The sequence below is a fragment of the Triturus cristatus genome, chromosome 1_2, assembly GCF_964204655.1.
Source record: "Triturus cristatus chromosome 1_2, aTriCri1.1, whole genome shotgun sequence".
In the NCBI taxonomy this organism is placed as follows: Eukaryota; Metazoa; Chordata; class Amphibia; order Caudata; family Salamandridae; genus Triturus; species Triturus cristatus.
Window position 1 is genome coordinate 444174243 of NC_140580.1, and position 16215 is coordinate 444190457.

At 43.1% G+C, this 16215-nt stretch overlaps 1 protein-coding gene across 2 annotated transcripts in view; it reads right to left on the minus strand.

Moving 5' to 3' along the window:
• Positions 1-5913: 5913 nt before the first annotated feature.
• CYP26C1 (cytochrome P450 family 26 subfamily C member 1) overlaps positions 5914-16215 on the minus strand; it is a 141528-nt gene continuing 131226 nt past the window's right edge. For both annotated transcript variants that reach the window (XM_085606134.1, XM_085606133.1), the window contains exon 7: positions 5914-6578. In XM_085606134.1, coding sequence (XP_085462260.1) covers positions 6204-6578 — 375 coding nt within the window. In that variant the 3' untranslated portion in view covers positions 5914-6203. The remainder of the gene's footprint in view (positions 6579-16215) is intronic.

Below are 16215 nucleotides of genomic sequence, written 5' to 3' on the forward strand. Positions count from 1 at the left end.
GCATGGCAAAGAAGGAACAGATGTCAGCAGGCCGAGGTAGCACCTGTATAGGCACCGCACATCAATTCCAGTGCAGATGGTGTCGACTTGGAGCCGATCTGTGCCACCTACCTGCAAGCAGAGGTACTGCTCAAGATTTTCTAGATCTAGTCTGATGCCCGAGGAATATTCTAAGGTAAGGAGTCTGTGGCTAGAAGTCTCCATCGGAGAATGTGTGGCAAAAATGCTTTAAATAAATCACAATTTTAAAGCATGATTAGCAATAATGCTGTGCAAATAGGCCAATGTGAAAAATAGCATGGCAGTTAGTGATCTTAAGTTGTCCTGTGTTAGAAGTGTGCAATTGGACCACCTCATTTTTAGGGGAATGTTTTTTAACTAAAAGTATTCCAATGTCCAGCAGTAAGTGGGAAGCTACTCGCATATGGCATGGAACAATTTGAGAGCTGGTGGAACTTTATGATTTACAAAGAGGGAAATGTGGAAATATGCATGGTAGTAGTGCATTATACAGGGGACAATGTGTTAATGTGCATGACAGTGTGTTGTTACATATATGGAAATGTGGAAACTGTCAAGGCAATGAGTTCTTTATATGATCTGGAAAGGTGAATAATGACATTGTGATGTATGCTTGACAGAGAAGAGTGGGGGCAATGTGTAAACTAAAATTGAAAAAATTACATTAAATCCTGGGCTAATGTGGAAACCATCATCATCAATGTATCTCATATTACTAATAACAGGCATTTGCAATGCAATAGGTCTCGCAGTTACGCAAGTGTGAGCTATTGGCATTGTAAATGGCTATGCCTTTTATTTTGGTTTTGGTTTTTAAAACCTAAATAAAAGACATTGTCATTTACAATGACAATAGCTTAAACTCGCGTAAATGCGAGACCTATTGCATTGCAGATGCTTGTTAATATTCTGTACAAGCGTGGTGGCAGAAAATGGGTAGTAAAACCAGAAAAACAGACATTTTAAGAGAGCAGAGTTAGAGTGTTGGTGGTGTTATGGAAGAGTCCATATAAAGTAACTAATCTCCACGTAAAACTTGGGAAATTCAGTTTTGCATATGAAAGTTGTTTTTCTACGTATTAAACACATTATAAATTGGGCTTATGCTAACCTAGGCTGTGTTTACACTGTCCTTCATTTTGCACCAATGTCACAATATATCATGTGATAACTGCTGCCGTTCTTCTTGTTCTAAATAAAGATTTGTGAGATTCACACTAACTAACAGTGAATGTCCCCAGAGGCTTTCCTTCACTGCACCTAACCAATGATGTTTCAACGGTCCCAGGCTATCGTTCTACAGTGTATCAATTTGAATGCTTGAATAAACCATGAAAATGACCGCAAACTCAATGTATTACTACCATGAGAGAAACTTTGAATGTATTCTGTAGTAAAATTTTTCTTCTTACTCGTTCCCTACTGTTGCATATCCTGAGAAACATGTACTCATGTAAAATGCATAGTTGGAAGTCCTATAAAAGGGCACTTGCATTTCTATGTATAGGATTCCTTATCCCACACCTTTAGAAGGTGTATCTATGCAGGATTTTACTTAGAACTGCAAGGGGTTTTCTGTACTTATGATGTGTATGCTTTGCTACTAAAATCTCTCTCAGCATGTTCTATGTAAACTACCTATTAATTATTTATAAAAAGCTTTAAAACGACAACCATTGTCTGTCATTCTTACAAGAATGTTTATCACCTGCGACTGTGCTTAATCAAGTCAACAAAAGTGACTGCTCCAGCCGGGGAGTACCTAAGACCATATTGGGACTACACCGCTCCCAGTCCTAGTCCTTGTCGTGCCCCGTGGGTTGGACTTTAGGATGTTTGTACGTCAAGACATATATCTATGTATTATAAATCGGAGCACAATTTTCATAATTGCCATTTGCTGATGGACGCACCAATTTTATGTCACCCTTCGTGTGCCCCCCCCCCCCCCCAAAAGAAAAACACATCTACAGGCACACCACTGATGCAAAACTGTCAAGAGGTCCCTAAATCTCCAGCATATTTTAGCTGTCCTATTGGAGTTTTAAGAATATACTTCACTTAAAATGCAAAAACAGAATTCAAACTGTTTTGGCTTATAAAAACGAATGACTTTCTGGTGCTTTCACACATGACTAAGAGTTACTTGGAAGATACATACATTTAGTAAAGGTGAGAGAGCATGGGCTAAAAGTATAGTCCTCGTGTGGCCAGAGTATTTCGATCTCGACTGACCCTTGTTCAGTCTTTTGGAAGCTAATGTAAATGTTTGTTGGTTTTTTATTAATTAGTCAAAAAAGAACCACATGGGTATTTATTTATTAGGTCTTTTAACGACGTGACAATAATAATTTTGGGTTGTAACAGTATTAAAAACCCTCCTTTTCACTCCAGTGTGCGACTGCACTAGGTGTTGATGGAAAACACATACCTATTTAGGGCAACGAAATATAAAAGTTCACCCCTGTAAATGAATGGGGGTTGCACTTGGGAATTCGTGATACTGATTGTTTACATGAATTGAAGGGCAGGTTCAGTTCCTAGCTGACTGGGGTACAATAGTGTATTTAAAAAAGCAAAGAAGGAATCGGAGCTACAGACTAAGCAGCAGCCCGAACATGTCAAAGATGACTTGGTTGACAGATAAAAACTGTGCTTGTCCCATGATCCTAGCTTCTGCAACACTGTATAAAAAGCATTTGCAATGCAATGGGACTCGCATTTATGCGAGACCTATTGCATTGCAAACAGGAGTGCGGGCGGGCGAGAAGGCACGGACTGCGGGAGGGGGGGGGATTACAGGAAGAAAGTAGTGTTCACAATCTAATCGAAGTAAAGCGGCCAGTAGCCATGGAAGGACACAAATGACGACATGGCCTTCATAAGGAGGGACTAACAAGCCTAAAGCCAATCTGAAGGCAGCATTTAAGATACAAGCCAATGTAAAAGATGGGTGGAGAGTGGGCGGACCTTCCACTCCATACTGAATACTGCATGCCTCTCAAAGCAAGCAGCGCATGCGCACTGCTGCTATAGGCTCGACCTAAAAATAATATCAGTTCCAAGTCTATTAATAATACCAATAATAATAAAGTCACTTTCTATAAATCGTTTTTTCTATACTGTGGCAAACATTTGACGTTTTTGCTATACTTCACTATTTCCCACATTGAACTATCAATGGAACGCATAGATTTTTAGTCATTATTAATGGGATGGATTTTAAGCATTATTTCACAACCTTTATTATCTTATGATGAATTATAGAATCTCCTGACTATATTTATGGGTATACCACCTGCCCACAGTAACCAGCATTTTGTTAAGATGGTTATTTCATGCTTAAAGCGTTTTTTCTATGTTGGTTTTCTATATTTATTATGAATATATCTTTGGATATTGTATTTTATTAGAGCAAAATAACGAAAATAATTGAAGTAAGAAAAATATATATATATATATGGCTCCCAGTTCGATATCAGTGGTATTGTGCATTTGTTTTATATGTATTGAAGGGGTGCTTGTAGATGAGAATTCGTTAGTCTCATTTTGAATGCAGAATCACTAAATGCAATATTTTGATATGGTGTAGCAATGAATGTATATGAAGCATCTTAATTAACGTTATTCTGTATCACTTGCAATATAACTGCAGAATATAGTGGATTGCATTAATCAGTCAAAATTGATATTTTGGAATTTGTTCATATAGAGAAATTTCAAAAAGCACAAAATGAACTTCAACTTACAGCCACAGGGTCGAATCCAGGATGGTGGTCTCATATTTGGCAGACACCTAATTTATTTAAACTAAGGAATTATGAAATCTAGTTTAGATTGCATTCATTGCTCACAGTAGGTATCTTTAGTATCATTCTGTGATTTCCTTAAATCTGAAATGTCCTTAATTGGAGTAGATCCCCAGACATCTCTCTTCTGCTTTAGTTTGACCTTATCCTCGCCTTGCCCTTCTGATTCGTTTTGGTGTCTGTCTGCTGCTGTTTATTTCCTGTTAGCTGCTTGTACTGTTTCAGACTCAGTAACTACTCCTTGTTTGTTTGTGCCGTGTGTCCTATCTGTACCGTCTCTGCTTAACTGCTCCTTTTTGCATCCTTTGTTCCTCCTACTGCTCTGTTTTGCATCTTAGTCTCTTCTGTCAGTTTTTGCCCACTAACTTCTTCTATCAATCAATTTTTCTCACCTTGCCGCTCCCCCTCAACTTTCCTGCTTTAGAGCTCCTCCCACTCGCCAAAGCGCCACTTAATGGAGGCTGCAGAGTGAACGCGCCAAAGGACGCTTCTGTGTCCATCTGCCCCTGGACCATGCCCTACGTCTGGCCCATGCCCAGTGCAAGGCCCACTGGATTAAATGACTACCTCAGCTACACCACTGACAAACCCCATCTGGTCAACCCTGGTGCCGCCACAAATGCTGTTGCCGAGCCGCTCTTCAGTCCATGGTGGGCCCCTTTGCCTGTTCAATTTGCCACTTCACATGCTTCCACTCACTTGCTCCCACTGCCCACACACACAGCACTGCTCATCTAGTCAGAACTCAAGACCCGCAATCACACAGCACCACACACCCACCCTGCACAATACTCACTCACATGCATGATTCCCAACACACGCTTACTTGATGAGCACTCCACCGAGATTTGGGACACACATCAGAAATACAAGGTCCGGCACTCAAGTGGATAGCTTCCTTCCTCTCTGGAAAAACACAACGAGTCAGGCTCACAATGTTCACATCAGAACTCAAGGAGCTCTTCTGTGGAGTCCAACAGGGATCATCACTCTGCTCCTCACTTTACAACATGTACATGACTTCTCTGGCCAACATCATCAGATACCACAGAATCAACATCATCTCCTACGATGAAAATACCCAGCTCATTTTTTTTCTCTCAGACACTACCGTCACCATCAAGAGAAACTTCAAACAATGCACGACCAGCTTGGCCAATTGGATGAAAGAAAACTGCCTCAAGCGCAACACCGACAAAACAGAAGTGCTGATCTTCGGGAATGAGAGCTCAACTTGGGACTCCATGTGGTGACTCACTAAACTCAGACCCACGCCTACCCCAACTGACCACTCTAGGAACTTAGGCCTCAACCTTGACACCAACCTCACCATGAAGACCCAGGTCAACGACCTCATCTCCTCATACTTTCACATTCTCTACATGTTATGCAAAATGTTCAAATAGACGTACCATCACGCAGGCCCTAATTACAAGCAGATTGGACTAAGGCAATGCTATACTGGCATCCCAACTCATCTTCTTCACAGACTTCAAACCATACAAATCGCCACCACCTACTCATCCTGGACCATCTGCTCCAATCCCACAACACACCACTGCTCAGAGAGTTCTACGAGCTCCCCATCTAAAAGTGCGGCCAGTTCAAACTTCTCAAACACGCATTCAAGTCACTACACAACACTGTACCCGCATACCTCAATAACTGGCTTAATTTCTAGCAATGTCCCAGGCAACTTTGCTCAGCATCTCTCTCACTCGTGCAGCCACCTCACATCCATAGAAGCACAACGGGGGGTATAACCACCTCCTACTAAGCCGTCAAATGCTCAAACAGCCTCCCCCCAACACATCAGGGCCTCATCCTCACTTCCTGAATCCTGCAATAAGCTGAAAACCTGGCTTTGCAATTTGTTTTCTTGCTGGACCATCGAGACTGCCTTTACTTAGGCAATGCATCCCCACATACTTACTCTCACCTATTCAGCACCTGGATGCCCTCATGGGTGACAAGCAGTGCTCTACAAATCCACCTTACATTACATTACAAATGTTTAGAAAGTATTTGCTGTTAGGAGTAATGGTACAACTTGTCAAATATTTTGAATTTTTTTATTTCACAGATAGTTACTATACAGAGTACACATACTTGAACACATAAGGGTAAAGAACTTATCACTAAAAGAGCTTATGAGAATAAACACTGTCCATCACTTTACATGTGGATACATATAAATAGTCAATTATAAATAGCTGTTTGGTCTTTCCTATAATTAGTTTCCAGTTCACAAATAATACACATTGCAGAAAACCATAGTGCTTCCTTATGTACAATAACTTAACATGAACAAAAATGAAGCAAGGTTTGAAAGATCTCTAGTGCCTACAGTTGAGGAGAAGGTTCTTTGGCAAATTAGGTTTCTTTCTGTGCTGCCCGCTTGGTTTTGCTGCTGCCTAGAAAGTGGAAGTAAAGGTGAAGTCCATCAACGGGGTGTACAATGGGGACAGTCTGCATTTTAGGAAAGTTGGCAGTAGCCAGTTCCCACCTTGCAGTGGTTACCAGTTCAATGGCAAGTAATTTGAGGATGACCTGGGCTAGCTCCTTGCCAATGCAGCTTCTGGCACCGCCTCCAAACGGGATGTAATTGAAGCGTCCTGCTCTGCCCTCATCTCTGTCTGGACCAAATCGGTCTGGGTCGAACATTTCGGGGTTCTGGAACACTTGTGCAGTCTCATGAGTGTCTCGTATACTGTACATCACGCTCCAGCCTTTTGGGACCTGATAACCCTACAGGAGAAAAATATGAATGATTAACATGTACGCATGTATGCATAAACAGCAATCATATACATAATCGTGATGAAAATAGCATCATGTGGCTTGTATATCATTCCACGATAGACATTAAAACAATAGCATCCTCTCAAACATTTCAGGTTTAAGACTCGAATTTTAAGTGAATATGTTAAGAAAATAATTTCAACCAAATCTCTGGGTCCCCTGAGGATCAGATATAACATGGAGTAAGAAGGGTTTCTTCAGTGAACATTGGTTTTAAGTACTTAGGCAGAGCTTTGTGGGCTGATCTATATGAAATATTCAGTGGTTTCCACCTTCTCCTCACACTGAAAGTGGAGGTTTTCACATCATGTAGTCCTCTGAGCTGCAACAGGAAGCTGGGCAAAAATGAATTTTTGCCACATCCTCAAACATCTATTCCTTCTAATATGCATAGAATAAAAGGTACCTGCTATAATTATGATTCTTATAATTTTGTAACCAAAAGAAGCCGTCTTTGAGTTCAGCTTGACAACGATTAATGTCACGGTAAATACTCATGTTTGGTTTTACAGCCCCACTGCTAGATCCCTGATGCAGAGCACAGCATTTTTGGATGAAGGGACAGCCCAACTTTTTTAGCATACTAATTGCTTGGAAAGTCCTCTTTCCAGAAGGTGTTAATAACCGGCAAGTAAGAGCATATGCTCTCCTGTTTCCCCTATTTACACTGTGGGCTTGCAATATAAATTTTCTTTAACTAAACAAAATTTGTAATTTTTGTTTTTGAACTTTTTGCCACAAGCATTTGATAACTAGATTCTATTTTGTGTGTAATTGTTAACCGTGCTCTACAATCTCTTTTTCATAATAACAACTAAACATACCTTCAGCTCCTTTGTACTCTTGTGTCCTTCGCCAATTACTTCAAAGTTAGAAAAGTGCCACTTCATGACTGGCATGTGAAATATTTGAAAGCAATTTAAAGTTCGGCTACAGGCATTAGTACACCCTCCTGATGTCTGGGACCATCGGTGTATCCAAAACCTGCACACTTAAGCCTTACGTTCTATTCTTTTTCACTGAGCTAAGAAGAACTGAATTGTTTGGCAGGCCCATTTGTTAAGTAATGTATAATTGAGAGCCTATATGTCTAGCGAATTTTCCCAATAATTTTTTTTTCGCACCTACTGTGCCTGTTTCACTCTTAATTTCTGGCTTCTACCTGTACGTGTGAATGTGGGTGGCCGTTACTGGTACTTACCATGTTGTCCGGACAGTATTGGCTTGCTAATTAAAACGAGCCCCTTGAGTAAAAAGCACCATTACCGTCACTGATGGCATCACTAATATGGCCAGTACAGACTGACGCCACCAATGTCAGGCGATATCAAATGTATGTGTATTTGCAGCCTCCTATCATGTCATGAATGAGAAGAGGACAATGCGTCCACCTACTACATGTCTGACTTTTATTTTTCACCAAGGTTTCTGGACACTGACTAGCTGTCGCTAGAGTTGTTTTTCACAAAAATGATGAGGATTCCAGAAATGGAATCAATATCAAGTGATTATTCTATTAACTCATAGCATGGGATGGTGGACTAACTTTTTAGGTCGAGCCTAGGCAGCGTTTGCGCTGTCTTCTTGAGACATGTTGTATACACTTTGTGGGCTTACGTTTCGTCTATTGCTTTTTATTTGTAAGTTTGATTGTCCTTTAAAAAGGCTTGCTTACTAGTGGTTAATCTTTTCTCTTTGTCCCTCCTTGTTGTCAGTTGTTTCCAACCACAGAGCAGCCCCTAACTACTGGTATATTTCCACTTTGATGCTTATGTGTGCGTGTCTGGGCACTATTTTCTTTGTTTCTTCCTAGTCTTTGTCAAAGCTTCCCTTTTAGTGGGTTCCTCGTGACAGCTTAAAGGCATTGTGAAGATTCTTTGTATTTTGTTTTTGTTACGTCGTAATGTGAGCGTGTGTTGGCAAAGCATTGTAAAAAAGCTTTGTTTCCTATCGATTACCATTCCTGTGAAGCTGCCTTAGCTCAAAGGCATCATGAATCTCCTTTGTATTTGTAAATCTCCGTTGTATTTTTTATTGTTACATCCTAATGTAAGCATGTGTTTGTGAAGCGTTAAAAAAGTATTTGATTCCTATCGATCACCATCTCGGTGAAACTGCCTTCACCCACCCCTCCCATACCCTCCCCAATCCCATTTTCATCCCCCACGCTCTCCCTGTTCCACCCATCCTCGTGTCTGTTTTTTCTCCCCCATCTACTTGAGCCCTTTTCTTGCACAGAGCATATAACCCCTTCCTGGCAAGTGGCAGACATTTCAGGGCCAGATTATCTGGCTGGCTTTCTTCCCTTCCCCCAGGGGAGGATCCTTCACATGCAGGAACTGGCAGGGCTTCATTTACATTTAATGGCCATTGCATCCCGCAGAAATGCAGTCACACCTCAACCTTGTGCTGGCCCTGCATCCTGTGCTGCCTGCCCACTGGCTTCAGAGAATTGTGCTTCTCGTTTTTTCTACACTCCTCGTATTCTTGGCACAGCCGCATTAACCCGTTCCCATCCTGCAGCTCCTCTTCCCAGACAATAATATCTCTCTTTGACTCATGAGCAACAGGGGAAAGTTAACTGTACATGAGGCCACTTCAGTGACACACATGGAAATAAACTCTTCGGCAAACTACAGAACTAGTGGAGATCACAAATAAAGCTCATACTCATTGTGACCTCACCGGAGTATGGCTGGATGCTCTTTTAATCATTGATCAAGCATAGTGCCATTGTGCTGATACAAGCTTAAAAAATCCCCTGCTCCTATTTGTTATTCACAGCGCTTGCTGCCACAGATCGGCAGCTTCGTAGCACTTGTGGAAACAAGGAGTGCTCGCTCAGAACCCCTCCAAGGCAGCATAGCTGCAAAGCTGTCATGTGGGCCAGCCCAGCCAGTATTTTTAGCTAACACTCAGCATGCTGGGATTTTCGGGAGGGAGCATACCTAGGATGAGGAAACCAAAACTACAAGTCCCAAAATCCAAATGTTCTTTTGGCTTAAAAGCCAAGACCATTCAAAGGTGTCACATAAACCTCTTGCAATATTGTGATTACTTACAGTACACTATCTAAACTCATTCTGAACCTGGGGGCACAGCACTGCTATTGGAATATATTACAAACTCAATTGACAACCTGGCTAAAGTACAAGTTACAAGTATGTTTCTCCACCACTCTCACCCCCTCCTATTGAGCAATTTATGATACAGAAAAACTGATAGCATTATACATTGATCTCTGGAGCGGAAGCATCGACCCAGTGAACTATCTTTCCCTTAGAGCCTGCATGCTCCAAATGCACTTCGTGGCACCAAAAAGCAGTAAGTGGCCATGGTACCCTGCCGATTCCATGGTACCAACATCGGGTTCCTTATCCTGTGTGACGCTAGTCACACAAGGTGTTGTGACTAAGACCACAAAGCTGACAACTTCCCCCAACTTTATCTACCTCTGGCATTGTTTTATGGCACTGGATGCAGACACTGAAGACAGATTTGGCTCCTGCGCTCATAAAGTCGGTCTATTGTAGTGCTCAGTTGTGCCAATCGTGGCATTTCAAGGCATAGAAACAGGAAATGCTCATCCCAGCTCCCCCATCTTTGCGCTCACAGATACAACTCACTACTTCCTCGTGTCACTTTAGTAAAAGACATCTCTCCTCCTGAATATCTGGCTGTAAACATTTCACCACATTACAAACTGCATCTTTCACTATGTTTATGTTTGCACTGAGAGGCTGGACACTGACAAAGCCAATAGGTATTTCTCTGTTTTCATGATGAAGATATGCATTGTTAGCTCGGTGTAGCCGCAGGATTAATTACTCCTGCACAATTGGTATCCTGTGTTCATCGCATACACAAAACACACTCTGTAAATAGCGTATCATGAGCTCAGTGCAGTCAGACAGAGACTGTAATCAGTGTATTATTTATAGGGTGCTCTTAGCACGGTCAGGCATAGGCCACACACACTGGAATAGCACACACGCACGCACACACACACACACACGCACGCAAACGCACACACACACACACCTCTTCAATCCGTGGCGGCAGAGCACCCAGGATAATGTGCTGCATAGCTACACACCTTTAAGGTCCACAAGCCGGGACCTATTGGCTATGCCAATGCTTGTTTTAGATTTGAAGTAGAAAAGCATTTCCTCCAGATTTCACACAATTGATCATGGGTCTTAAAGCCTAGGTATTTACATATAAGAACACTAGAGGGATCCTGTAAAAGATCAGATCTTAGATGCTATGCACATTGGTTTAAAAACAATACGTTTTAGCTACTGGGAGCAGTGGGATATAAATGCTCCTTTTTTCAGGTCTGAAGCATTTTGGATTCTTTACCTTCTAGAAATTGCTTTTTCTTAACAGCCAAATTTTTATTAATTTATTTCTGTATTCGATTTGTTAAATAGAGCACAGAACGCATTAAAGACCGACATATTGCTTTAATAAAAAAGAAAGGCACAAAGTGGTACAAGTATAAATTTGGAGACAGAGAGCTTTGCAGAGAAAAATGCAAAAATTATACAGCCAAGAACTAGACATAAGTAAAAACAGTAATTTTTACTGTTGCTTAGCACATATATGACTTTCCAAAGTTTCAGTCATAGACCAGACTCTGATTCATTTTTGTGGAGCAGTGTGGTCGGTGTGGGGAATGTTATTTTTAATGAGTTATAGTTATGTTATGTTCTGTTCTATATATTAAGTGCTCGCACACCAAAGGTTTCATGGTGCTAAAGAAGTGTGTTAGTGAGTGCTTAGGAAGATATGAGACAGTTCAGGGTATTGAACCAGGGATCAATAAGAAATGGCCTGTTTGAATAACCACAGTTGTATGGCTCTCCGGAAAGTAATAAAATCCGATTCAGTCCGAAAATGGACTGGAAGCAGTGCTTAATTTGCAAAACAATAAGTGCCAATGCCCTTGTCAGAAGTCCACTGAACCTTGCACCACCCATTGCCCCTGCCAGCGCTGCCAATGACACTACCAACACAACTACTAAACAGCACACTCTTACAAGTGTGAAAATTCAGCCAATGGCAGGCCCCCAAAGCGAGAACAATGACTTGGACAGCCTGAATTAGTCATTTTTAATGCATATTGAATTATTAAACAAGTGTTGTTGAGCTTATCTCTACATTAGACAGACAGCGCCACCATATGGCAGACGGTCGTTAATGCTAGTGTTGACAAGTAGGTGCAGAGGACCGGAAACACCAGCTCAAATTAAGCACTGACTGGAAGAGAGGTCCATTACATAGAAGCTAGCACTGAGAAACCCTATACTCCATACCTGTGTTTGTGAAACCTGGCTACTGCAAAAAGGTTTGCTGGGGAAGATTGGACTACCCACAGCAGAGTATTTCTGGTAATCATTTTAGCTACAAATTGGGAAGTCAGTCCATGCAGGGCCTTACAGCCCACACAACAGGTTTAAAAGACCAAGTTACTTACCTTCGGTAACGCCTTATCTGGTAGAGACTCTATCTAATCACAGATTCCTTACCTTAGAATAATCGCCAGGTGTCAGATTAGATCTGGCATTTTTTAATTAACAGCACTACTGCTGCACGCCGGTAGGTGGCGTCATTCAGCACCGCATGACATCATTGCGTCATTCATGCCAGAAGTGACATGCGCAGTGCCTATATAGACGCCACCCCAGCGTGCTGACATCACTTTCTTATTGTAACTTTCCACACCAGAAGCGTGGAGCCACGAAGAACATTGACCACTGATGCGTTAACTAGAGCCCTCAAAAAGGAAAACACCCCTTAACTCTGAAATCCATCAACAGAGCGGGGAGGATGGGTGGGTCAGTAACGAATCTGTGGCTAGACTCTGCCAGATAAAGTGTTACCGAAGATAAGTACCTTGTTCAACTGATAGAGACTTCTAGCCGCAGATTCCTTACCTTAGAATAGATAACCAAGCAATACTTCCCCGGAGGTGGGCCAGCCATACGGATTAAACTAGAAAGACCTCTAGGACCGAACGAGCCAAGTAACCGTCATGCCAGAACTGAGCAACCAGGCAGTAGTGCTTCGTGAACATGTGCAATGCAGTCCACATTGCTACCTGTCAGATATCCAGGTCAGGAACTCCGCAAGCTAACACAGTGGTCATAGCCTTCGCTCTGATAGAATGAGTTTGCAAGTCTTCAGGAGGTTACTTTTTGGTCAATGTGTAGCAGATCTTTATAAGGAGAACCATTTATTGTTTCGGCATTCTCTTCCCTTTCTTGCCTCTGAAGTAGCCCACGAAGAGTTGATCGTCCACTCGGAACTCTTTTGTGCAGTCAAGGTAGACCGACATCACTCTTTTTGGGTCCAGCCGATGGAGTCTCTCCTTCTTTAGAGGGGTGAAGCAGAGCATAAAAGGTAGGCAGAGTGAGGGACTAGCGTACATGAAAGGGAGTTACCACCTTCGGTAGGAAGAATGATTTAATGCGAAGGACCAGTTTGTCTGGATAGATGGTAAGGTACAGAGGATGTGCTGATAGTACCTGTAGCTCACTGATCCTCTGGGCAGATGCGATCGCCACTAAGAAGGCCATGTTTTTTATTGTGAGAAGCCTGAGTGGGCAGTTTTGTAGCGGCACACATTAAAAATGTGAAAACTAAATTAAGTTCTCACTGTGGCATACTGAAGGGTGCAGTTGGAAACGTGTTGGATGCCTTTCAAAAATCTATGTAGAATAGAGGATTTTGAACAGGGATGGCTGATCTGGCACCTGCAGAAATGCCGATATGGCAGAAAGATAGCCTTTTTAACATGCCCAAAGCAGAGCCCTGCTGGGCTAATGTAAGAATGAACAACAGAACCTGTTAAACAGGTGCAGAAAGAGGGTCAATCTGTCTGTCTGTACACCATGCTATGAACTTGCTCCAACGGCAGGAGTATACCGTTTTGGTGGAGGGAAGCCTGGCTGCCAAGATAACATTGCAGACTATAGGTGGAAGAGCAAAAGCTGTCAACTGTCACGGCTCAATCTCCATGCATGAAGGCAGAGTGTTTTCAGGTTTGGGTGCAGAACCCTGCCCTGCTGCTGCAACAAAAGATTCTCCCAAAGAGACAGCCTCATTGGAGGATCCATACTCCTGCTCAACAGTTTGTAATACCAGACTCTCCGTGCTCAATCCAGATCCACAAGAAGAACTTGGGTCCGGTTGTTCCCCATCTTCTTGGAACTCTGGACAGGCGTGTATTGGCAGAAAGGCATACAGTAGGCCTGTGCTCCACTCAAAAGTGTCTCCGAGCATGAGCAGCCGCAGAAACTCCAGTATGTAAAAATGCTGACACTCCAGTATGCAAAACTGCTGACATTGCACGTTCTCAACAAAGGCAAACAGATCTAACCAAGGCTCTCCCCTTTCTTGGCAGAGACCTTGTGCCACCTCCACATGGAGACACCATTCATGATCCGATAGAAATTGACAGCTGAATTGGTCTGCCCTGGTGTTCTGAGAGCCCATCAGGTGTTGAACCACCAGGGATTTGCACTGACATTCCAGCCATGTCCAGAGCCACAGTTCCTCTCGACTAAAGGTCCACCATCCTGCCCGCCCCGTTTGTTGTAATACCACATGGCAGTAGTGTTGTCCGGGAACACCTGAATCAGATTTCCACTGATTGAAAGAAGAAAGGCCTTCCATGCCATCCGGATTGAGCGGAGCTCCAACAGGTTGATGTGGAGTCCGGATTCCGCTGGAGACCAAAACCCTCTGATCTCCACCTTTCCCAGATGGCCACCCCAGCCCAGAAGTGACGCATCTGTCACTACAGTCAGCTATTGTTGGGAAAGGGAGAGGGGTCTGCCACGGACCGAATCATGATTCTTTAGCCATCAGTGTAGGTCTTTTGCAGTTCCCCAGAGAACTGGACCATGTCAGAGTGATTGCCCTGATGCTCTGTCCACTGGAACTTCAAGTCTCACGGCAGTGCCCTTGAATCCCAAGTGGCAGGTGTCACAAGAAGGATACAAGAAGCCCTGAGGCCCAACAGCCTCAGAGTCAGTCTCACCGAAATCCAGGATAGAGGCCGAAACATCAGTATTATAGCTTGAATATCCTGGACTCACCACTCTGGAGGATAAGCCCAAAATTGCACTGTGTCCAGAACAGCTGAAAGGCAGCATCTGAGAAGGAGTCAGGTGTGACCTCGGCATGATAATAGTGAACCCCAGTGAGGGCAGACAGTTCGTCGCAGCCTGAAAGTGGGAGACGACTGCCTGGGGCGAGCCCGCCTTCAACAGCCAATCGTGGAGAAAAGGAAAGACTGTAATTCCTGACCTCTGCAGATAAACTGCAACCACCACCATCACTTTCGCGAACACCTAAAGGGCGCTTGTGAGGCCAAAGGGGAACACGGAAAACTGAAAGTGTGCTTGGCCGACCCTGAACCACAGGTAACGTCTGTGGGCATTGCACACTAACCCCAGGTTCGCAGGGGAAGGGAACTAGAGGCTTGTTAGGGTAATAGGAGACGGCCTGCCTCCAACACAACTTAATACACACAAAAGGGGCCGCTCCTATTAGAATGACCCGGAGATAACTGAGTAGTGTTAAGTGACTGTGAGTGTGGACATCTCACTAAAAGTTACGGACTGGCCTCACACACCACCTGGTGTCATGCTTCATCATCGGCCAGTCCTCGCCCTCTAAAAACTTGGTTTGATAGAGGGCGGGCATGCACCTGACGACAGGGATGCACTTCTAACTAAGTGGGGCCCAAAGTGAATAAGTGAGATTAAAAGCCATTATAGTAACCTCATTCTCTATTTAATGATTTAGGAGACTATATGGTTTATAAAAACAAATGTGCGGCGCAATTGGGAAAAATTATTATCCCCTCGCCGTATAATCATTGGTCTGGAAATGGGTCGACATGTTTCTGCCTAACGTCAACAGAGGTACTCGGCATTCATCAGGACCTTAGTTTTATACCAAGAAACGGGCTCCACTCTTACCAAAGTTATGGTTAAATGGAATCAGCTGTGGAGGGACCGTGGTCACTCTCTGCTGTATATAAATGGGTCAGAAAAGTACCCTACAGCCTAAACTCCATATACTCCATGGGAGGGGGAGTAAAGGAGAACCCCTGTAGTCAAACTTTCATCAAGGTGCGTTCTCCACAGGATCACCTACTGTATACCGCACTCCTCCCTGGTCACCTTTACTCCCCCTCCCATGGAGTATATGGAGTTTAGGCTGTAGGGTAAGAGTGGAGCCCGTTTCTTGGTATAAAACTAAGGTCCTGATGAATGCCGAGTACCTCTGTTGACGTTAGGCAGAAACATGTCGACCCATTTCCAGACCAATGATTATACGGCGAGGGGATAATAATTTTTCCCAATTGCGCCGCACATTTGTTTTTATAAACCATATAGTCTCCTAAATCATTAAATAGAGAATGAGGTTACTATAATGGCTTTTAATCTCACTTATTCACTTTGGGCCCCACTTAGTTAGAAGTGCATCCCTGTCGTCAGGTGCATGCCCGCCCTCTATCAAACCAAGTTTTTAGAGGGCGAGGACTGGCCGATGATGAAGCATGACA